The 24672-nt window shown below is 52.1% G+C and overlaps 1 protein-coding gene across 5 annotated transcripts in view; it reads right to left on the bottom strand.

The window, feature by feature from the left end:
- MIPEP (mitochondrial intermediate peptidase) overlaps positions 1 to 24672 on the bottom strand; it is an 84623-nt gene that overhangs the window by 39841 nt on the left and 20110 nt on the right. For all 5 annotated transcript variants that reach the window (XR_010383707.1, XR_010383709.1, XR_010383708.1 and 2 more), the window contains 7 exons: positions 23288 to 23348; positions 20001 to 20053; positions 15353 to 15506; positions 13768 to 13845; positions 12206 to 12410; positions 10946 to 11055; positions 1333 to 1407 (listed from right to left, as the gene is read on the bottom strand). Coding sequence is in view for 1 of the 5 variants with exons in the window: in XM_064493268.1 (XP_064349338.1) it covers positions 1333 to 1407; positions 10946 to 11055; positions 12206 to 12410; positions 13768 to 13845; positions 15353 to 15506; positions 20001 to 20053; positions 23288 to 23348 (736 nt within the window). In the remaining 4 variants the exon portion in view is untranslated. The remainder of the gene's footprint in view (positions 1 to 1332; positions 1408 to 10945; positions 11056 to 12205; positions 12411 to 13767; positions 13846 to 15352; positions 15507 to 20000; positions 20054 to 23287; positions 23349 to 24672) is intronic.

The raw sequence follows: 24672 nt of genomic DNA, 5'->3' as shown, positions 1-24672 counted from the left end.
TGTTTTTAAAATAATGCACAGCAAAAAAAAAAAAAAACAAAAAAAAAACCCCACAATTTTTAAAACACTGTTTATACCCACTTAGAAATCTGAAACAATTCATTCTGTGCCCACCTGTCTGTACCCCCTGCACAGAGGACCATAGTGTGAAGGGACAGCACCCAGCAGCTCCTGCGGGAACTGCCTAGTCCCCCCCTCCCTCCACCTTTCAGCCTCTCTTCGCCCCCCTTCCCTCCCTTCTCCTTATTCTTTTTGGAGGGTGGGAGGACTGGAAGGCCGGTTTTCCGTCTTAATAGAAAATCACTGGAGTAACTGACACGACACAGGCCCCTGCAAAGCGGGACAGCTTCCACTGCAGACAGCGGCAAATCGAGACACTTCTGCCAAGTAACGTGAACCTTCTCAAATAATTCAGAAATCCTTTTTCGGGGGGAGGGTCTAGCTCAGTGGTAGAGTGCATGCCTAGCATGCACAGGGTCCTGGGTTCAGTCCCCAGTGCCTCCACTAAAAATAATAAATAAACTTGATTACCTCCCCCACCAAAAAATAAAAAAAAGAAATCCTTTTTCAATTGTGTGAGACAGAGACACTGAAGAAAGTAAACTCATGGTTTTGTCTAAACCATGCATTTTTTTCCACTGAAATGTGTATTTCAAGGTACACAAAAACCAGAGCTCATTCATTACTTTCTAGAGGCTGAACTTTATAAAACTCTGAAGTGATTAAACAGTGGCTACACTTTTGAATGAGCAACTGGGTCGTTACAAAGCGACCAATGCCTGAGGCGAAGGATGGGTGTCTGGGCTGTGTCCGTATCACTCTCTGGGCCTGGTGGCGAGGCAGAATTCCACAAATGGACTCAGAAATGACAAATAACCTAGACATCCGGCACCATGTGGCCCCGTCATCCAGACAGTTTACAAAATGTTCCTAGTCTTTATCTGGAAACCTGGAAATTGGCTTTTGAAAATGACAGAAAACTAATGATGATTGTTTAAATTTCACATCTAATAAAAACACAAATTTATAAAAAGACATAATGTGAGTCAAAATATATAACTTGGTTGCTGAAATGTACGACTTAGAAGTCATGGAACTTTCCCAAGCTCTGACTTTCCCGACGGAAGACAGGAAATAACCCTGCGTGACACCTGCTCCCTGAGAAGAGCCAGAGGACTGAATGAGTCACGGTCAAGTTCTTTGAACTCAGATGAAAGACGTTTTAGAAGCATAATTATTGGAATAAACGCACAGCACCGGCAAGAGTTTCACGGCGCGCACTCATGCTGAGTAAGCCCGCTGGGAGAGCTCAGAACAGAGGCGCGCACGCACCTGAAGCTGCAGATCGGCCGCGGCGCAGAGCTTTTTGGATTCGCAAAGACGAGACACCATGCTTCTGGGCAGCACCTTGAAAACAGAAGGACGCACGTGTGAGTAAACTGACCAGTCACTGCACTGTGTGCTTTTGAGGCTGGAAGGTAAAAAATAATAGAATTTCATTATGGTTGAGAGATAACTTTGAAATACTTTCATCGACAAGATAAAGGATGAATACATTCCATTTAATTTTAAAAAGTGCTTAATTGTCAAGTAGGAGTTTGTACATGAAAACACAGGCGTGTGGGGAACTAAGACACTGGCCTTCACCTTTAAAAATCTCATTACAACCTCAGGAAAGGTTAATGCTTTTTCTGCTCCTTTGTTACCAACGAAAGCCGGGCAAGTGCTCCGCTGGCCTTGAAGAGCAGACCGTGACTGACGACAGGAGGCGGGAGCACGTCAAGGAGTGACTACAGGCCAGGGTGCGCCAGCACTGCCGCCGCACCACGTGCCCGCATGTGACCGCAACAGCGAACCGCGCCTTCATTTCCAACCTGAAAGAGGCAGGGCTTGGACACTGAGCACAGCCACGTCCCCACACCACGAGGCTTCCTCCCCGAGACCAAGCAGGTCTGATCATGCGACGCTGCACGCTCTCTCAGAAGCAGCTGACAGTGCAGCTGCAGAGGCACTTCAGTCAGCCTCAGTCTACTTTAACATCGGTAATATTGGGGCCAACCGAAGACAGCTGCCATCCAACACAACTCCACTTATGATCTAAATTAAGCTGAAAGCCTGGCGAAAGAGAAACAAATCATGTCAGAGACCTATGGAAGGTCACTCTGCGCTACGCTCGTATAAACGGACCACCAGCGAGCGTCAGTGTGAGCTGTCTGCTGGGAGGGGAACCAGGCACTGTGTGTGTGCGTGCGCGGTGGCGGTGAGGGGGGGCCGACAGCAGACACAGAGGGATGGGGTGGTGGGAGAAGTTTGAAAAGACAGAAAATATTTCCCTTTTTTTAAATTAAAAAAAAAATGAAAAATAAAATAGAACGATTCTCTGAAACCATCTATATCCCTTAACAAAGGCTAATTATTCTGACCAGGGTTTGAGAACATGAATGCAAACTTATTTCAAAATATTTACTGAATGAATTTTCTACTTCAGAGACTTTACCCCCTGGCCTGAGTTTCTTTTACCAAAACACCTGCAGTTTTGGTCTCTAGCAGCCCTCGGGGTCTGAAGGAGCCCTGGTTTGAAGTCAGCTGGCTTCTGGGCTTCCCGAGGGGAAGGCGCCCCGCCGCACACAGCAGCCAACCCCAGGTCCTGCTGCCAGGAATGGGAAGGGGATGACCGTGAAATTACGCACGTAAGGAAATGCCCAGATGCCACAAAGAGGTGAAGCAACGCAGGAATTCAGACGCTGGCGTTTTTTCAGTGTCTGAAAGACACTCACCGTCTCAGTTAATGACGCCCCGTGTATGACTGTGGGGAGGGCACTGCTAGTTACAAGGTCCACTCCAGCCATAAAATGTAGACAGGAACCGGAGGGCACCCCCAGTGACAAACAGAAGAAGGGTGGAACTGTCGTTTCTGCCATTAGAACATAATGATGCCCACAGCTAACTGCGGCGACCTAATTTGTCCTAACGTATTTTAAGAATTCAGTATGAGTGTTTCCACAATTATATTTGTTCTTTGTTCAGAAACAAAAATGCAGTGCTGATTTCTGAAGAACGGGGATGCGGTTCTGTGTGACTGAACACAACAGCACAGCCGGCCAGCAGCGAACGCCAAGACTCCATGCAGCCCCCAAAGACCCACCGAGGTCCCGGGCAGCAGGGGCGCCCCCACCCTTCGTCCCGCTGGACGCTGAGAGCCGTCGCCATCTCTAGCATCTGGTTAACATACTCATCCGAATCCACTGATGTATCTGTGGCTCAAATGTGAGTTTCTGGAGCCCCAACCAGACTCCGCGGGGCGGTCGGCTGACATGGTGTGATCTGGAAGCTTCTTGGAAATAACCCCCTCTCAGGCCGCTCCCTGCCCACTGGCGGTTTCTGTTGCTGCACATTTGCTTCCTGACCGCAGCAAGCCTCTCGTATCCCGCCTCCTCATTTGTAAAACAAGGATAAAAACACCGCTGCCAAAAACCACTACGAAGATTCAGTGAGGTGACAGTTGTTCAGTCAACTTGTTTAAAGTACGGGCTGATCTGAAGAAATGTCAGTCTCGGCTCGAGCACGTGTCTAGATGCCACTCCCGCTGTGTCCACACGGGCAGGTGTGTGACTGGGACGGCGGCCTCCTCCCCCGCCACGGAGTCCTGGCCTGGACCACAGGTCCCCCGGTGCCCCACAGCACAGCTAACCCTCCTGTAGGCCCAGCCTCGCGAGGAAGGAGGCCGTGTGTGCTATCTTCTCGGGATAAACAGAGCCGTGGGGCTGGCTGACCGTGCACAGGAACAGAAATATTAAAATATTAATAGATTTTCTTCTATTCAGAAAGCACATTTTGGGTCAGATTTTTGAAATCCCGTCAAAAGTGCAAGTGTTTTAGTGAAGTTGGCATCACTGGAATTCTCTGAACGTTTCCCCGGGAGCTTAACTTGAAAGCAGGAAACGTCATCCGTGTGCCAGACGCCTCTCACCCGGCCACCTCGCCAGCCTGATGGAAACACTGTTACACGAGGAGTTTCAGCCTCCGATTCTGATGGAGCCAAGTCACTGTGATGAAGTATCTGGTTTATTTACGCCACTGCGGAAGTGCATTACGGTGGAAGAGTCAAGGCACTCTGGTACAGCCCGTTCCCCCACCCCTGGGAATCCCTGGGAAGGTGGTGGATCAAAAGACACCAGCTTGCTGAGACGTGGTCATCCAAACCAGATGAGGCTTTGGAGGCAGGAAGCCAACAACGCCCCGAGCCACCCAGCCCCCAAGTCAGCAGCTTCCCCTCACCACCGGACCCGAGCAGCCGGGCCCTGCCCGGCACGTGTGCCCAGCGGGCAAGCAGCTGGGTTAGGCGAGTCTCAGGCCGCCGGCCTGGTCGCTGATCAGTCATCCGGGCAGCAGATCATCGACACAAGGAAAACGCCGCCCAGGCCCAGAGACAGAACCTCGGCTCTAAACCCACAGCAAGTAACATCGCACCTGACTTCCTTGACTTTTAGTGGTTTTCCAACAAGCTAAGATGATACAAGATGAGACCCTTCGGGAAAGCTGACAAGGTGTCCCAGGCGTGCCACAGTGCAGACGCAGAAGTCACGTGGCTTTCAGAAAGCTTCACAGGGCTCAACCTTGAACCTTTCAAGGTGTGACAGAGATCTAGCTTCCATTCGCTAAAACAATTCCAGTCACGCCTTGTTTATACTTTGCACGTATTATTCAATTTGACTGACCAGAAATTTTGACAGACGTGTGGAGCTACTGGTTTTTAATTTCTAAGTGTCTGATTTGTATTTTCTATAGGAGAGCAGGAAGCCTCAGGCGAGCTCTGTGACTGAGGCAGGCCCCCTGCATTGGTGCTGGGGCCGGGGCGGACCTGGCTCTGCCCCGAGTGCAGCGGTCCTGTCTAGACACAACTGAGACGCATGAAAGCTGAAAATAGGAAGTTTCAAAACAACATCAACTTGCCAGAACGAAGCTCGTGCCGGCTGCACTGTAATTTTTACCTTCAATCCTTACTCATCCCTCCTGGAGAAAATGACAGAAAATTGATTACAAGCCTGTATGTCTCCTCGGAAATAGATCTTACGCAATTTTAGCCTCGGGCTGCCTGTCACAAACGAAGGCCACAAACTGAACCTCATAATGATGCAACGTAACGGCTCCAAAATGAGAGCGCCACCGCTGTCCCGAGAGCACCTACAGTGGAAACAGGCCTGCTCTTTTGTGAGACGTACTGTGTAAGCCGACTTCCTACGATACTGAGGGGTTTTTAACCAGGAAAAACTGGAAAAAGAAAACCCCCACGATGCTGTAACACGGACGTCCGCAACTCTGACGGGACCTGGAAGTTCTGACGTGAAACTAACGGACCCACCAACCCCGCTGTCACTGCGGTGACCTCTAGCAAACTGCTCAGCCTGTCTGAGCCTGTTTCTACAACGGTGGGTGACTATGTGCCAGCTTCACACATTGCTGGACAATTAAATCAGGAAAAACACACAGAACAATAAATGTTACTTTCTGCTACTTACTGTTTGATACATATTTTGTAGTGGCTAATGGAGGAGGGGCAGGGGTATGTGGACATCTCTACATTCCCCCTCGGTTTTGCTATGAACCTAAAACTGCTCTAAATAAAGTGTTAATAGTTTTAAAAAAAACACAAAAGTAAAGGGAAAGAATCATGTCCATCACCCTAGTGGAAGCCTTACATCTCGACTTTGGCTAGATCACAAAAATTAGTTATGTACCAAAGGTCTAATCTAATTAAAAGGCTGGCTTAACAGAAGTGCATGAAACCCCAAGCCCAACAATGAGGAAACACACGATGAACTCAAGCCCCAGACCACTTCCAAAAGCTGATGACACGCTAGGCCGGAGAACAGCACCAAAGGCAGCAGGTCGGCAGCGGCTGGAGTAGACAGCTAGACGGCTACACAGCAGCGACAGATGACAGACGGCTCCTCCGCAAGGGCTTAGAAGTGCTGCGCGGCGCCTCTGAACAGCGCCCTGGTCGGAGGGGAAGTGACGACGGAGATCAGAACGTTAGACACGTGTCACAACAGCACTGCGGCCTGCGGTTAAAGCACTGCTCACACCGTGTACGGTCTGCAGCGCTGAAGTGTAAGCCCGTATGGCAGCGAAGACAAACTTAATTAGCTCTAAGCGTCCACCTGAGAAACGGGGGGATGGGGGGTACAGCTCAGCGGTACAGTGTGTGCTTAGCATGCACGAGGTCCTGGGTTCAATCCTCAGGACCACCACAGAAGAAAGAATGAATGGGAAAAAAAGAAAAAAGCTGAAGGACAAAACACAAAAGAAAGAGCACAATCAGAAAAACAGAAACGAATGACCTGAAACAAACAAAACACTGAGGACAGCAGAGCTGGCACCAGTCCTGTGTCAGTGCTGCTGAGCCCAACACTCGCCTTCCACCAAGGTCGCCAGAGGGAGGAACGGAAAGGACGTGAGCACAGATGTGGCAGGCCTTGAAGGGGGAAAGAATGCCACAGATAACTTTATGCCAGTGAACTTGAAAACCTGGATTAAATGGATTAATTTCTAGAAAATTACAAGTGAGCAAAACCTCAGAAGACAAAAAGGCCAGAGACCCCCGTGATACTGAGGAAGCCAGTCCTTTAAAACTCTTCTCACGGAGAACATGACGGACCCAGGATGGTTTGATAAGTTAATTCTGACAGTTTCAAGAGACAGATAATTACAGTCTCATACAAGTGCTCGTAAAGGACAGAAGGAGCTCCCCAAAACCCACCTCGTGAAATGGAACACACTTACTGCCAACACCATCAGGGGTGAGAGGACCCGGAGAACCCAAGCGAATCTCTCATCAACACAGATGTGAAAACCACCCCCAGCACGCAGTGGTCACTGAAGCCAGCGCCGTATGAAACAGATACCAGAGAGTTAAGACCCAAGTCCTTCACGCCGGAACCCGAGGTGCCCGACGTCAGCGGCAGCATTCACAGCTCCGCCAGAGGGAAGTGACAGCCACCCAGCCACCTCCAGAGGTGCAGACGTGGTCTGAGAAGACGCAGGAACTCAATGATCAAAAAAATAAAAAAACAACTTAGCAAACTAGAGCAGGAAGGAACTGCCTCTTCCTGACGCCTCCGCCAGACCTGCACCACAGACACGTCTCTGCAGCCTGAACCGTTAGAGACGTTTCCCTTAAGAATCAGGATAAAGGCAAGTAACAACCACGTTCCAGCTTCCGTTCGACACCAGCACTGTGCTGCCGGTTCCCGGAACCGCCCGGGAGAACGGGATGAATAAAAGACCTGTGAGTGGGAAAGGAAAACCCGGCATTATCTGCAGCAGAAGCAACCTGTAAGCAGGTTGTTAGAATTAGTAAAAAAAGTCCGCCAAGGTTGCTAAAAATAAGGTATTAATATCCAAAAAAAGGATTAACTGCACATTTAAACACCAGCACAAACAAGAAGAAAACATAGTTTTTTAAAAACACACATTTATAAAACTATCAGAAAGGGAGGGCACCCAGTACTGAAGCTCATACGAGTCAAGCAGGACCCTCTGGGAGACTTTAAGACTTCCTGAAAGAACTCACAAGCGGAGAGACGCGTCGTCCTCGTGGTTGGAAGACTCCACATTCAGAGATGTCGGTTCTCTCTCCCCAGACTGACCTACAGATTTAACGTAATCCCCACCAAACTCTCATCACAGGTTTTCAAGAAAAGAGAAAAGCTGATTCTCTAAGATGCACAGGAAAGAAGACAAAGGCCCGAGAGGTGAGAAGAAATTTCCCAAGAGCCAGTCCAGACGAGCCCCATCAGATGCCAAGACCCAGAACAAGATGGCAGCGAGGAAGGCGGCTGGGCCCTGGCATCAGGACAGACAGACGACCGCAGGACGGAGAGAGGGGCCCCACGAGCAGGCGACCACACGCGCTTGGCCACTGGGCACACGTCCCTCCAGGATTCGTCAGTTACCACACCCTGGGGAAATTCCACCTGCGGGAGACAGGGCAGACCTGCAGGAATGCCAGGGAGGATGAGATGCGTTCATCTTCAGACACTGACCTGAGGCCTGTGACAAGATCAGTAATCCAGGGCAGGGACAAAAAGCTCCCGCCCCCACAGGAATCAGGGTCTACAGGTATGAGAGAAAGAGGGGGAAGGTCCAGGACTGCACGTAATCCAAACGTCCGGGACGTGTCCCCACGGTACACGCAGGACGGGGCTCAGGGAGCGGCTTCAGCCTGCGTATCGGGGTGCTCGGCACTCTCACCTTCGGAGCAGGGGCCAAGACCATCTTATTTCCTTGAAGCCAAAACCTCAACTGTTAAAAAAAAAAAAAGCTCCAGTGATTTTCTCTTTCAGCAGACGACTTACACTAAGGCCAGCAGAGCGCTGACAAGATCCCAGTTTCAGGATTATTAACGTATGAAAAAGAGCCGCACCATCTACTAAAATTAACCCAACGTGATTCAAAGATCTAAACATAAGACATAAAACTATAAAACTCTCAGGAAAAAACTTAGGGGAAAAGCTTCACAACGTTGGATTTAGTGATGATTTAGATGTGAAACCAAAAGCAAAAGCCAACAGAGGAAAAAGCAGGTGAACGGGACTGCACTGAAATTCACTGACACTTCTCCAAAGATAACACGGACACTCAACAAGCAGGGCTTCAGTGTCACTGGTCACCACACAGCGCGGATCGGAACCACGACAATATGCTGCTTCCCGTCCGTCGGGGCGGCGGCTCCAGCCTCCATAACCCAGACAAGAGAGACTCTGACCCGCGCTGCAGCGTGGATGGACCTTAGAAACACCGTGCGGGGGGAGCAAGCCAGTCACTCATGATTCCACTGACACGAGGTCCCCAGAGCCGTCAGAACCGCAGGGACAGAGGAGGGGAGAGAGGAGGGGAGCAGCGTTTCACGGGGACAGTTTCAGTTCTGCAGGGTGAAAAGCATTCTGGGGGTGGAGGGTGGTGATGGGTGTCACTGAACACAGTGACTGTAACTGGAAACCATCACTGAAACACGGTTAGGTTGGTCTGTTTCAGGCTAGCTGTGTTTTACCAAGACTGAAAGGAACTGCCTATTAAAACATTTAAAGGACGACAAAGTCCACGCTTCCAGAAGTGAGCCTGCTGGGGCCACTGACAGAAGCCTCGTGCTCACTGGGAGCAGCTGGGCAGGGGCTGGGCTGAAGGCCAGAACCACATGCACGAGAAGACCGACCATGGCCCGTCGCTCAGACACCACAGGTCCCGGGACGCAGCCTGGGGCGGCGCGAGGCCAGGGGCTCCCGCAGACGGCCAATTCACGTCAAGTTCATTACGTCTAAGACCTGGGTTTTTTCACACGGGCTGCCACCAAGTCCGCGCTTCCCTATGCTTGCGCTGTTGATTGGAAGATAAATTGACAAGCTACAACATCAAAGCTGTAAAGACGCTTCTGAATCCCAAGTGAGCACCTGCGGCACCGGTGACAGCCGTGCACCTGGACTCTGACAGGCACACCTGTAACCTCTGGCACCTTTGCCACGAGCAGCCCCTGGCCGGTGCGTTCCAGCTCAGACGAGATGCTTTCGTGTTAATGCCACCGCGATGCTATCCTTACTCTGAGAACTCGCTGGAATGCGCCACGGGATGGAGAAAAGTTCCTTTCCTGACGTGCAGTGGGCCGTCCTGCTGCTCCTCTCCCGGGCTTACGTGTTATTTACTTACAGACTCAGATTCTAGGGAATTAACTCCTGTCCTTAGGCTAGTGCTGCCCTCAAAATGAAAACATCAAGCCACTTGGTGCTTAACTGGCGACAAGAAGAGGCAGGCCCTCTGGGACGCGCGAGGCATCTCCTCTCGTGCCTCCGGCGCTCTCCAAGCTCTGCGGAGGCACAGGGTTATTTCAGACTCTCTGGAGGCTGTGTCTGCAATCCCCTCAGCCCTGCGGACGTGCCTTCGGAGCCTGAGACCTGAATTAATTCACAGCAGCATGCTGATTCTTTCCTGCTTCTCATCTCCTTTCCTGTGAAGTATGGCTTTGGGCTCAGTATTTTTCCTTGAAGCCACCTTGCTCAAAGATCACTCTTCTTACTGAAGAGCGTCAGTAGTAACACAGGATCGTCCTCTTGGGGAACTTCACGTCACCCCCGAGCAGTGCTTCCGGCCCGTCTCTGCTCTGATTGTTCTGAGCAGATAACAAGGTGGCGAGTCTCAGCCCAAGACCCGCCCATGGGCCGAGTCTCTGTAATTCACGTAATTCCCAGAGCAATTCCTGGCGGGTCGATGAACAGACAGCTGACTGGACCACATGTGTTTCAGCTCTGTCATCTTAATCACTGAAGTAGATTATGATGGAGACTAATTCAGATTAGTTATCCAGAAACCCACCGATTACTCTACAGCTGACAATAACAATGAGATAAAAGTCAAGTCCAAAAAATAGAAACGGTCAATTCACATCATGCATCTGGAGATACAATCAGAAAGTCACAAATTAATGTGATTTGGGCTCTTATTTTTCTGACTCCATTCATCCTTTCCTTTAATCTCTTTCAGTGTCCTTTCTAAAAGCTGAGCCCCAGGACGAACGTAACTGCACACGACACTCAGGAAGGCGCTGTCCCCGGGGAAGCACTACCTGATGTGATGCTCCATAATCAAATTCTGCAAGAAGGAAGGGAATGCGCTTCCCAGGCAGGGGACGCGGGGACAGGGGCGCAAAGGGAACCTGCTGTAGGGCCTGCCCGCTCCCGTGCGGACCACGCCCGAACCGCCCGGCCCACGTTAAAGGGCAGCTGTCTGCTGTCCACCCTCGACGAGAGCCATGCCCAAAGCAAGCGGGCGGGAGGCCACCAGGAGGAGGATTCTGTACCGAGAAAGTGCGGAAGGCAGGCCGAGATCAGCGTCCCCGGCGAGTCACAGGGGCCACCCACACCTCAGGGGATGGTGAATGAAGTCAGCCCCCTACCTGCCCCGTCTGATAGTGTCGGGCAAACTGGTGAACCACTCGGTAGTCGTTTGCAAAGTACTCCATCAGAATAGAAGGAACCTCAGCAAAGTCCGTGGGGCACCTGGTCCCTAAGATGGGGAAGGAGAAACAAATTGGCATGCATTACATCAACGTATTTATTTTACTTTTTATGAAATCTTTTAATTTTTATTTGTACTTCTGATGAACTATGATAATCTTTTAATTTATTAAATCAATATTTTACTTCTATAAAATTATTGCACATATTTGCAGAAAAATTTAAAATAATCTCATACATTTTCCCATGTATTAGAAGTAAAACAAAATATTTGCACAGCTGAATAAAACACCTTGTAAAGCAATGGCTCACACGCTCTACAAACAAACCCGTCTTTGGCGCTGCTGGGCTATATGTGAAGCACAGTCACAACATTCTTACTGTCAGCAGAGCACCTGAATTTAACTCACTGAATTCCCTCGCCAAATGCTGTTCTTCTTCATTTGTTTTCAAAGTATATTATTTGATCTATTAATTCCTTCTGGTAACAAGGTCAGGCCTCAGCACACAAAGCAACATTTTAAACTCAAAATTATTTAAAGCAACAAATCCTGTAAGAACCTTTTGTTGACACTATGATTCTGTCCAGCCCGTCTACAGTCTTTTCAAGTATCTTCTCCTCCCCTAAAACTGTGTGTGTGTGAAGTTAGTTAATAAACACGGCTCTCCTGGGTGGTCTCAAGCTGACCCGTGTGACAAGAAGCTTAAGACTCGGAGGCGACAGCGAGGGGGGACATCTTTGATGTCACCCGCACGGCCACACGTCAGCCTGAGACACCCCGGCTTTCTGCGGGGGGGGGGGGTGAGGACACAGCACGGAGCGCCCCTCAGCACGCCCTCACGTCTCCTGGCTGGCTCTGAACAGAGGCAGCATCCGCTCACTTCCTCACTCGCTGACTCTGCTGGGGAGACGCACTGACTCACACGCACGGCCACCGACTTGAAGTCCACGTAAAACACAACACAACGGGAAGTGGCACAAACTCAAAGACTGGGAGCGGAGACCCTCCTGGGTGAGAACTGCTATCAACGGCGGGAAAAACGCAGGAGGGTCGGGTCAGCCTCACAGCTGGGAGGACAAGGCAGACCATCTGCCACCCACGACTGCAGACACCCAGATAAAAGGCTTTTTTCCGAGTTAGGAAGAAATGTATGTTTTCAAGTGACTGTGCAGCGAAAGCCCCCTCTCCCCAGCTCACCAGTGACGTGCTGGTAACGTGTCCGGCCCAGCATAGAGTGCATGGCGTGGCCCATCTCGTGGAAAAGATTCTCCATCATCCCCGGGGTGAGCAGCGTCGGTAAGTTCCTCGAGGGGCAGGGGAGGTTCAGCATGAGCACGACGACCGGGAGCTGATAGTCCCCGTCGGCCTTCAGCCTGCCGCCGCGGATGGTGAAGTGGCAGTCCTGCGGGGCCGGGGAGCGGGTGGGTGAGCCAAGGGCCGGGCGCCCTGGAGGGAGAAGAGCCTTGCACACGTTTCACCTGAACTCCATACTTCTGCTCACTTAGTTAGGGACACTTTCCCCCCAGCACTTTTTATTTTGCTAAAATGTTCATCTTCTTAAAACACCATTCTCTGAGGCTGTGCTGATGAGTTCAGTTACTCACTCCAAAGCCATGCACTGAGCTGAGGCCACAGCAGATGCTGGAGATGCTCACAGCAAGGGGGACGGGACACTCGTGTTTACCGGGCCCCTCCTGTGTCAGGACGACACCTTCCACATCCACGGGCTTTGTCACTTGGACAGGATGAGCTCCAAACTGCCACAGAGCAAGGCCCTGGGAGGAGCCTTCCCGGCGCGCACGCACTCACCGCTTACTCTCCACAGAAACCTGGGAGGCAGCTGTTTCGTCTTTCAGACGAGAAAACCAGCTGCGTCTTGGAAATACCGGGTCCTGTGTCCAAAGACGCAGGGCTCGGCCACCGCATCCCTAACGGGGACTCGGGCCGAGGCCTGCGGAGCTGGGCCTCCAACAAGAAGGCACATGGGACTCGGCAGCGGCGACCCAGGCTCTGGCCCCGCCTTCCGCCCACACTGGCCACGCTGTCCTGGAGCCTGGTCCCCTTGCCAGCCTCGCCTCCACTTTGTCAAATACCAGAGCCACTGCCCAGATTCATAAGCCTACGTCTGTTAAAACTGCTTTGGAAGTTGGGAATCACTATTTAAATATAAGGTACCCTTATTTCTACTGTATCTGACAACCTGAATTCTTGATCATTCTAATCAAACTGCCCGGAAGTGCTAAAGCTCGAGAACATGAACCTCACGTATGCCACCCAAGGAGTGAACCGCCCAGAGGCTGAGTCTGCAGTTCTGAGCCAGGTCAACTGTCAAGGATGGATGGTGGCCGAGAGCTGGAGCTCTGGTCAGAACATGTGGGTTCAAATCTTGGGACTCCTAACTGTGTGACTCCAGGCAAGTAACATCCCTTCTCTGGCTTCGGTTTTCCGGTAACAGTAGTGCCCAGTTCAGAGGGGGGAGGTGAGCACTGGAAGGTGTGGTGTGGGAAGGGCTCAGAGCACCGGCCGGCACACGGAGGGCTGGGAAGTGTCAGTTGCTGTCACTGTCACGGTCACCACAACCCAGACACAGATTCACGTAGTTACTTTCACAACTTTCATCATCTTCAGATTCTACACCCTAGTTTCAAGTTTATCTATTCAGCAACCTTTTACATACCAGGCACTACAACAGGGAGATGTAAAGTCCGCACAAATGAACCAACCATTCTAGAAAGACTAGCGTGTAAATGAAGCATCACCTGGTGGGGCTTGTCTGCTCGCTGGAAAAAGTCACAGTAGATGTACCCCAACAGTCCTTCAGATTCGTGAACCACAGCCTGGAAGAGAGAATTTAATTTAGTGGTGAATGAGGCCATCAGAACTGGAAGAGTGCAATGCACTCCTCACATGAGAGTCTGCATCTAAGACACCCACAGCCCCGAGTGCAGACATCTCACCACTTCCTACGCCCACATCACCTCGGGGTGGCATCCACCCCGACGTCTGCCCACCTTGTTCCATCTCTTGGTGCCTCTGACGGATTTTGTCCGGAGAGGAGACCCTGCCTGTCAAGCCCTCCATCCTGACGGCCAGCCCGCGACAATGCAGCTCAGCCTGGCACGCAGCGCCCGGGGACTGGGGCTGGGTGCTGGCTGGATGATTAGCAGCCAAATTGTCCCCCCCATTCAATCTCAGAACATCAGGACACACGGGCATACTAGCCACAACCCTGGAAGGCAGAACCACAACACACAGCATCTGCCCCGCTAAACTCAGTGACAGCACCATTCACACCCAACCCACCACCCAGCCGACGAGAGAGGTGTGGCTCACAGGAGGGCTGGTCTTCAACTCTGCACAACTTGCGGAGAACTGAGAACTCCCTGCGCGCGTGTTCATTAACCCCACAAACATCCATGAGGCATCGCCGTGGTGTCAGGAACTGTTCCCGGCACGCAGGAGATGGCAGTGAACAAAACCAGCAAATGGTGACCGAGGGGCCCCCCTGAGCTGGAGGACGTCTTCATCACTCGCATCTTGTCCCTGCCCTCGCCTGTCACCAGCTTCCATTTGCAGACCACCTCTGCATTCAGTCCACCTCCACAGCTTGTGAGGACACAGCCCACAGGAGAGATGAATGCACTTTCATCTGTCCTTCCAACGCCACCTCCGCCCACTCTACGGCCACAGAACAGCCAGGGGACATGAGCCATCCCCGCTCCTTCACACAGAGAAGTGGCACAGTGTGCTCAGCACAGGGCAAGGGGAACAGAGAGCTACAGCCTGCAGGTCCTCAGATCCTCAAAGCCTCCTTGGGAAAAGCTAAAAACCCTGCACCTCAAATGAAGGGCGCCCTGACTTGGGGGGGGGGGGTGCTCCAGGCTGGGGTAATCGTCAGGAATACACACCAGAGCACAGGGCACCAACTAGCGTCCGATACAAGCGTGGGCTCCGACAGGCGGGAAGGGGCTAGGAGGAGAGGAAAGGGGGACCAGGGACCCTGGGATAACCAGCAGGGACCCGTGCGTGGCAGTAGCATGGCCAGCAATGACAAAGGTCTCCTGAACCAGAGTCTCTCAACAGTCCAAGCCTCAGCCTCGGATCAGGTTTCTAAAACAGTTTTCCTCAGAGAACGAGCCCTGCTGTTAAATGCTTACAGTCACTTCAGGCACTGACTGATGTTGGAGGAGAGTGTTTCTGTCGCAGGGTCCTAATCAGACGGAGCGATCCAGACTTCTCAACAGGCAGCAGTGAGGCGACGCTCCACTGGGGCAGAGCAAACCTGCGCGGAGCTGCCGGGGACCAGGGACCGCGCCCAGGATGCGGCGCCCCCGGGATGCTTACCAGCTTGCGGACATCCTCGCACCACACCTCTCCCCTCACTGGCTGCTCCGCGTGGAGTGAAATCCCCAGCAGCCTGTGAAACAGGACACTCAGGCCGTCCATGCACGCTCCGAGGGAGAAAAACGGGCAGTACAAACTCGGCTCGATGTTGTACCTGGGCAGGAAGAGACGTGACCACATTCTGTTTACTTCAGCTTCTTACGCGGATTCTGTCCCCTTCTCACTTAAAATTTAGGAGCCAGAAAGGACTGAAAACACAAGGTACATGTCTATGCACCTGTCCCAACTCCATTATCCCGAATCCATCCCACATCTCCATCCCTTCCAGCTTGTTCACTCTCAACACCACACCACACACACAGTTACATACAAAATCTGACCCGCTTGAGCTGACGGTCAAACTCTACTCCATAAAATGTGTTATACTCTATATTTATATATACACACATACCTCAAAGTTAACCTAGTTCAACAGAATTACCACATAGCCCAGCAATTCCATTTCCGGGCACATACCCAGAAGAACTGAAAGCAGGGTCTCAAAGAAATATCTATATGCCCATGTTCACAGCGTTGCAACAGCTAAAACATGGACGTAACCCAAGTGTCCATCTGCCTCGGACTGGGTAAGTAAAATGTGGTGCGTACATATACACTATGGGCATCATTTCAGCCTTAAAGAGGAAGGAAATCCTGACACCTACTACCACACGGATGAGCCCTGAGGACGTTATGCTCTGTGAAGTCAGTCAGTCTCAGAAAGAAACACAGTCTGATCCCACTTAAATGAGGTACTCAGAGTAGGGAGAGTCATAGAAACAAGAAGTAAAAGGTGAGGCGAGGAGCTCACAGGCAGGGTGCCCGCCGCCAGCGCCGCACCAGGGTGGGCGGATGTGGGAAACGCGACGCCGAGGCAAGACCTGCAAGGAGAGGTGGGTGATGCGCCCGGGGCACGGGAGCTGCCGAGACGGACACCCCGACGTGAGGGGTACTGAGGACCAAAGCACGTGACCGAGTGTGACTGGCAGGTGGCCGGGAACCTGGGGAGAGCGGTCTGACCGACCATCAGGGCCGAACGCACGCCAGCTCCGGAGGCCACGGAGCCGTGTGCAGGCCAGACCGCTGGGGCAGGTGCGGCAGGAACCCCGAGGGCGCCGCTCCCCCAGGGTCACGGGGGGCTGCTCACCTGTGTTCCAAGACAAGGCACGTCCAGCACCTCTGCAGGCAGAGGGGAGGAGGTTAGAAAGGAGGAGACGGATGACACACAATAGAGTCAGAAAAGCTGATGAAGCGACACCTGTGACAGGGTGAGGGGACACTGCCTTACGTTTGCAAAGCACTGTCACTTCAAGAACCTCCTGCATCCTTACGTCGCTCTGTGAGACAGGCCGAGCCAGAATGTTCCACCTGAGGCAACCAAGCTGCCCTGAAGCAGGAGGCGCGAGGGCCAGGAACCTGGCGCTCCTGGTCCCAGCAGGTAACTGGGACCAGACAAGTCTGAGACCACGGGGAGCGACGGGTCGAGACAGGTATGAGAGGATGCCAACGAACCGCGGTGAACTTTACTAGGTAGCAAGGGACTGGGGGCACTTAAAGAGCACACAGAACCGAGATGACAAGGGTCTAGGGCTCACTTTAAAGCACTGCAGTGATGAGGAGGGAGACAAAAAGGAGAAGAGACAAATGAGGCAAACATGGCCAACGTGCGACCACCGAATCTGGGAGGGGAGTATGTGGGGTTCATATTAGTCTCCCTGTTTCTGTTTATTTTGGGATTTTCGTTATAAAAGTTAATTCTTAGAAACCTAAAGCAACAAGCTCACACACACACACTAACCAAGAAGCAGCACAATCTCACACATTAAACCGCAGCGCTATCTTGAAACACCACCATCCCTCTGCGGGAGTCCAAGGTTTTACAAAGCGTCTAAAACACAAACACTCCAACTTCATTACGCGAGTGGCCCTGACCTCTTGAGAACGCCCCAAGCAAGGAAGACGCACTGCGGAGCCCACGCCCCCAAGACACCTCCCTGTAAACAGCTCCGAGGAAACAAGACTCACTGAAACTCACTACTGGCAGAAAGGAATCAAGTCCTCGAGCATAAAAATAAAGTCAACCATCGAGGGACACATTAAACAGCTTCAGAGTGACCACCCCGGGGCAGGGGCGGGAGGGAGGCTGCGAGCCCCATTCAGAGACTCAAACACTTTTAAATGCGGTTTTGATTTTTTTCCAACCATGTGACTGTATTAACCACTGAAAAATAAAGTAACTACATATATGCTTTTCATAATGTAAAGAATTACCTCTACCCTTCCCTGAAGAATGTGAGACTTGAAAAGGAAAGAGAACGAAGGCACGTTTGCTCCGAGGCTCCCCATCGTCGCCGTGCCCCGCTTCCCAGGACGACTTCAGTTTCTGCACATTAACCTCTTACCTTACTTGTACCAGGTTCTTTCTTCTCCTCAGCTGAGTATCTGAGAAACTGGAACTAAATCTGAAGTATTTCACATAAAAGCAAAGACAACCCCTGGGTGACCTGAAGAAAAGCTCACGTCAAGGACAGGCCCTCAAACTCCGTGTTTTGTGTCAAACCACACACTCGCGTCTTCACTTGCAAGTAGAGGAGACCAGCGTGGATTCAGAAACCTTCACGTGGCTGCGTCCTAATCTCCCCCCCAAACTACCATTTTCCCTCTGCTTTCTCATCCATTACCTGCACCTCTCAGCCCACTCTTGTCGATCAAGATTATTGAAACCTCAGCCCCAAATTCCATCAATTTGCCTTTTAAGCTACTTAAAACAGATGTTTCAAACCCCTGATTCTTACAACCCCACTTGAAGCACTTCTGCATCCCTTTTCCTGTTTTTTTTTTTTTTTTACGGAGTCAACAGCCAAATAAATGAACTAAAGGCCCTGTGGATGTCAGGTGGGCGACACTGTGTTCCTGGGACAGTGGTGACTTCTTACTCTAAAGACCATTCGGACTGCTGGAAACCTCTCAGCAAAGGGGCATTTTGTTGTGTGGGTCTGTGTGCATGCACGTGTGTGCAGGCAGGGGAGAGGTACTTAGGTTTATATGGTATTTACTTCAGTGGACGTACACTGGGGATTGAACCCAGGACCTCATGCTTTATCTCAAGGCGGGAGTGACCCCGTGACCTGGAGGCCAAAGGCACCGCACATGAGCTGGCCTACTGGCCACGTGCAGGTCCCCCTCGCCTGCACACGGCCACACCGCGGGGAAGCACAGACAGGGCCCCAGCCCAGCACTGCCTCCTCGCCCAAAGCTGAGAGCACTCTGCTACGGATGTAATACAGTCACTGCCCTTCAGATGAGTGTCTTCCCAGGCAGCACTGAACCTCCTTCAAAGACCTGAGACAGCACTTCCAAAGCAGCACCTGGAGGGGCCGTTCTCTAGAAGGGCTACAGTTGGCCAGCTCCGTGCCCTCCTGTTAACTTAGTACTGAGGCCACCAGCACGGAGGGAGGGGAGCGCAGGGGCAAAGCACGTGCCCAGCCCGCCCGAGGTCCAGGTCTGTCCCCAGCACCTCTGTTAAAATAAATAAATAAATATGGAGACAATGACGCCCTACTGGAAATTTTGTGGTGACAACTAAAAAATGAATAAATAAATAAATAAACCTAACCACCTCTTCCCCAAAACAAAAACAAACACACAAACAAAAAACCCAAAGAAACCATTAAAACAAATGAAATCTAATTTTAGTGAGGTGCCTCCCACCCCTGCTTGATGCCCGGGTAGAAGGCACAGAACAAAAGCGCTTCGCGGTATAACACCAATCGAGGAAACGCCTCATCGTGACGCGCGCCAACACGCTTCAGTAGAGAAAGCAGCACGGGGCTTTCCTCCTCCGCTGCCTGAGTTAATCCTGCCCTTCCTACCCGGCACAGCTGAAACAGGACCCGTCAGGAGAAAGTGGTGCTGAGTGAGTCACGGCAAAGATTCTGAGATTTCAAAACAGTCCTATTGCGCACGTAAAGCTGCCCGGGACATAAACAGTTTTAAACGTGCCACTCTGAACAGGCCTCCACGTTCCGTGGGCTCACATGCAAATGTGAGAAGGACAGAAACAGGGTGAACGCGGGGAGAGCAGCGCAGCTCCTCGCCTGCGCGACCTAACGAGCCAGACACAAGCCGGGGGGGGACTGCGAAACCAAGTCCTCTGGACCCTCATCTCACGTGTCTCCTTCCAGGCGCGCCTGCGACGAGCGCCGCGCCGAGTCCGCCTCTGCTCCTGCAGTGGTTCGGCAAACGTGCGCTGAGCCCCCCAGCCCCTCGGGCCAGAAACCGGCCACCACCGGTTCCAGCCAAGTCCCAGCCCCACGTGCTCAGATGAGGAGGACCTGGACACCACACACAGGAAGGGGCGGGGTCCAAGATTTCAGGGAGACATGAGCCCAAACCACAAAAGGACAGGACCCCCAGAACAAGGCTGACCCGGCCCGTGAGCACAGCCTCCTGCCCGGACCAAGTGACCCGCGGGCAGGTGCCGGCCACACCCACACGGGGCTGAGCAGGCGGACACGGGCTTGTGACGTGGGCGCCCGAACGAGGAGAGAGAGGCTCAACAGACACTCGTTTCCTCCTCCTCTCAGGCGAGCAGCTCTCAGAAACGTACCTCTCTGCGCGGATCACACCACTGTAGTAGGGGGGGTCCCAGGGCATTAACTCCTGCAATGGAGAAAGTCAGCATTAGGAAAGCTGCTGCCTAGTTTACAGGTCTTCTCAGTCATCTAGCTGGCTTACAAAAAGCGAGACCTGTTACTGTATCAGAAAAGTTCTATAAAAACTTAGGACGTGGCAGGAAACAGGTGCCTTTCTTTCGACTTCCCTGTGATCAGTGAGCGGAGAAGTATAAACAAGGCATAGTCCCAGAACCTGGGGAAAAGGTGGGCAAGAGTCAACCTGAATGTAAGCTAGTGCAAGTCCGCGCTAACAGACCACATCAGCCACGCTGAAGTTTCTCCCAAAATGCATTCTCCCAAAATGCAAGCCACGCATCAGCCCATCAGACGTGCTGCAGGGAAGGTCAGGGAACCAAGGGAAGATTAGGGCTCTTTCTAAATCTAAGCAGGAAGCTTAGGGTGGATCCCCAAGTAAAAGCAACAATTTAGCATGTAACTAAGGCAGAATTAACTCTAATCTTGGCAAAGAAAATATGTCATAAAGAAGTCTCGTAACACTCATTTTCGACACCTGGGACAGACAGTGACAGGGAAGATGTCTGAACACCTGCAGGGCTCACCCCCTGCAGGCTGTCCAGGTGACAGAGTGCAGGTGAGGCAGACAGCCTGGGACCAGGCTTCCAGTCCCTCAGCTGTAATGATGGGGACATGCTGTTTCAGCTCCAATGCTTCCCCGTTTCCCTCCTCCCCACAGCCACCCGGGAGCCCCCGGCCCACTCCTCCATCACACCCAGGCCCTTCTCCCTGCCTGGAGGGCTCTTCCCGAGCCGATGCCTGGCGAGCTCCCTCCTTTTTCCATGTCTGCTCTAGGGCCACCTTCCTGGAGAGGTCTTCACTGCCCAGGCCACAGAAAACAGCAGCCTTCATCCACTTCTCCCGGCAGCACCTCACCCACAGCCCCACCCCCACAGGACCAGCACACAGTGATTTTTCTCCTGTTTACGATCTCTTTTCTTCCCCTAGAACGTAAGCTTCTCGAGGACAGGGGTTTGTTGGCACTTTTCCTACTATTTCCAGGCACCCAGAAATCTGCCCAGTACACAGAACACCCTCAAGACTTACTTGGCGAACGAATCAAAAGCATCTCCCAGACAGGGCTGCCTAACACATCTGCACTGCCGAACAGAACGCCCAGTGCTGAGAACAGCTTACGGTCGCTGCCCTTGAAAATCTCAGCTGAGGCATCATCCCCTCCAACGACAAGGCGCTCTTCCTCGCGCGATGGGACCATGCTTTCCTCACAGAACGTGACCCACGGGAGACGTGGAGGTTTACTTTCTCCCCCTGAGCGCCCGGAGGGCAGGCCTGGCCCCCGGACCACACCCCTGCGTGCTCACTTCCCGGCACACACGTGACCGCCTACTCTCTGCTACGGCCCAACACGGTGCGGGCTCTGATGAAGCAGGGACAGGACATGACCCGGCCCCAGGAGCTGACGAGGGTCCAGCCGACTGGAGAGCCACGCGTCACATCTAGGACACTCTGCCGTGTGACAGAGCCCAAAAGAAGGCCCACATCTTGTGGGGAGAGCAGGAAGTGCCTGCAGGAGACAAAGCTGGTGCTGAGGCTGGAAGACCGGGAGCCCATGACCCAGGTGCACAGCGTCTGCTGGCCCAGAAATAGCCGGTACAGTTAAAAACAAAAGCAGGGAAAGCAAAGCGCAAGGCAAGTGACGAGAGCACACGAGCACCACGCCGCCTCAGCAGGGAAGACACCCACCTGCTCCCGGGCGGCAGAGGACGAGGCTGGAGGAGGACGTGCGGGCGGGAAAGCTGAGACTCAAAGGTGCTGTGAGAATTACAGGGAGCGCATGAAAATTCCACACAGAGTAAGATCAGATCTGCGCTTCAGGACAAGCCCTATGTGCTGGGGGCCTGGTCCACGTCTAACACGGGGCTGGGCACGCGGCCGTGCTGCCTGAATCCGTGGCCACAACCGCGGGCCAGGAGGCCAGTTCACCAGGTGCAGCCACATCCAGGCGAGAAGGGACAATGACCCGGCCCAGAGCTATGGTGAGGGGGCGGAGCAGGCCGGGAGTGAAACACCCGCAGGACTCCTTGAAGCACAGTCGGTGGGGCTCATGACACAGGGGGGCCCGCGTAGGGCTCGCAAGTTCACCCTCCTAACAAGTCCCAGGAGCTGCTGCTCTCCTGCCCGGGGGACCACATTTTGCGAACTGCTGGTCCCGGGTCTGGCTAGGGCAGCAGGGTGAACGGCAGCCCCTTCACCAAAACAGGGCTTCATGAGAAGACTGGGCACCCCTAGCATCTGCAGAACAGCCACAATCAGTAACCAAACACAAGTGTCTGGGGAGGACAGTTTCTGGTCATATCAGCTTTTAACGAATTAGCTTTTGGCAACACACTTTTCCTGCTTCCGCCCTCACCAAACTCAATTCTGATCTATGATCTAGTTTCTAAGTGGACCCACCTACCCAGCTGAAGCGTGCAGAGGACAAAGCCTGGCTCCTGTGCTAGACGCAGCTCCCACCACAAAGCAACAACCGACACGCTACTCTAGCAACTGGTGAATCTGGCAGCACGAGTCTGCCTCGCAGTGGTTGTATCTGGGAGGCTACTGAGCAGTTTCTAAGTCTCTAAGACTGGCTGTGACAGGAAGCTCCCACCCAAGAATCCCCCCAGGACCACCCCCAGAAGGATGGTGCAGGACCCGGGTGACCCCAAGCACCTCGAGCCAAGTAAGAACCAGGGTCCTAACACCTGGGATCCCGTCCCTCTTCAGGGCCCACTCTGGCCACAGGGACACGTGGTCTGACTGTAAGATCATGTCATCATTTGACCTGAAGACAGAAAACCACACTCCAGGGCTTTCAGGGGGAGGGGGTACACTTTGATCTACGTAACTGAGCAAGGGCAGCACTGACGCGGGGCCGCCACCGGCCGGCACCCTGCACGGAGCCCCGACAGCTGCTCCAGAGACGCCGGCTGCCGCGGGACGGAGGCAGCCCCACACACGCAGACCCCCACACGCCTCGTGCGGGGGACGGTGTGTAATGTCAGCTGACCAACAGGAACCCCGGCCTTCCTGGAACGTCAGGCCCAGACATGTGATCAAGCACTTCAGTACTGTGTTCTCCAAATTCAAGGACCCGGAACAAGGCTGAGCGCACCTTCAGCAAGTCAGCTCTAGGGTCGGCAGACAGACCTCAGCTGACAGGCTGCTTCTGTTACAAAGAAAACATTCCAACAAGGTCACTTACGGAATTCTGAGGATTTAGTTTCATTTTCATCCCTCGCATCATCTCAAACTCTTTTGTAGTTCTGTAAAACAGGTTCATTGTGGATGGTTAGGACAAAACTTTCATCCTTCCATTATAGAAGAACTAGTTTGCTTATGTTACATTCAACATTCATGGTAAGATTGGAAGAAATCTGTCACGTGGACATCGTGAACCAGTGTGAATCCAGATTTCACGTGTGTTGGACAAGACGGTGACATGCACGTCAGTGAATTACTTCAATTTCCACCTTAAAAAGCTCCCTGGCAGGTATGTGCCTTCAAAGCACTAAAGCCTGGAAAAGTGAGCACCGTTACAGAAACACGCAAAGTCTCATCAGCAAACTTTCAATCACTGCTTTTTGTGACACCTTAAAAAAGTAAAAGGCTAACAAGTTACTTTCTATAAAAGAATATTAATGTGGATTATACTTAAGATTGCCATTCATAATCCCTCCCCTACCAGCTGCACTGCCCGACTAGCTGAGCAACAATCACACATGCGCTCAATATTTGTAGAATATGAAGTTTCTGTTAGAATTAACTGCTATAAACCACTGTGAAATTATGAAGATATATAAATAGCCAGGGCCTACTGTACAGCACAGGGAACTATATTCAATACCTTGTAATGGCCTACAATGGAAAAGAACATGAAAAGGAACATACACACATACATGTATAACTGAATCACGATGCTGTGCACCTGAATTAACACGCCATTGTAAACCAGCTGTACTTCAATTAAAATTTTTTTAATAAAAACTATGGAGCTATATTTGCCCAAAATATAATCTATAGCTACATACAAGTGAAAAACAGTAACACTTACCAGCAAAGCAAAGTAGAATAAATTCTCAAATAACTGCATAGTTAACACTACTTCATTGTATCAAAGCCACAACAGTTCACTGGATTAGACCATTTTAGAATTGACAAATACAGCGCAAATTGGAGAGCACTGGGTTCTAAGGCACATGTTTATAACAGAAAATGGAAATTTGAGCTAAAATTGACTGTGTTGGTGCAAACAGCAACTGAGTGAGACGGCTTTGGGAGAAAGGGCATCAGCCATCTCCTACGAACCGTGACGCCCCTCCTCCCGGAGCCCCCAGCGTCCGAAGGCTCCTGGGGACGGGCCTCAGCCGCACCCTACAAGATGCCACGGAGGACGAGGGCCGCGACCAGAGGGCCAGCGCAGCGGGAGAAGGCGGGCGGGTCCCACCAAGGACAGGAGAGCACGTCAGCCTGGATTGCAACGCTGAGGCAGAGCCCTCTTAAAACGCACAAAATGGAAACACAGGTCTCTTGACACGCCCGTGAGCCACCCATATTTAGACCAAAAGAAGAGAAAGGCTACCCTGTGAG

The sequence above is a fragment of the Camelus dromedarius genome, chromosome 13 (genome assembly GCF_036321535.1).
Source record: "Camelus dromedarius isolate mCamDro1 chromosome 13, mCamDro1.pat, whole genome shotgun sequence".
Taxonomy (NCBI): domain Eukaryota; kingdom Metazoa; phylum Chordata; class Mammalia; order Artiodactyla; family Camelidae; genus Camelus; species Camelus dromedarius.
This window is presented reverse-complemented; position numbering and strand designations above follow the sequence as displayed.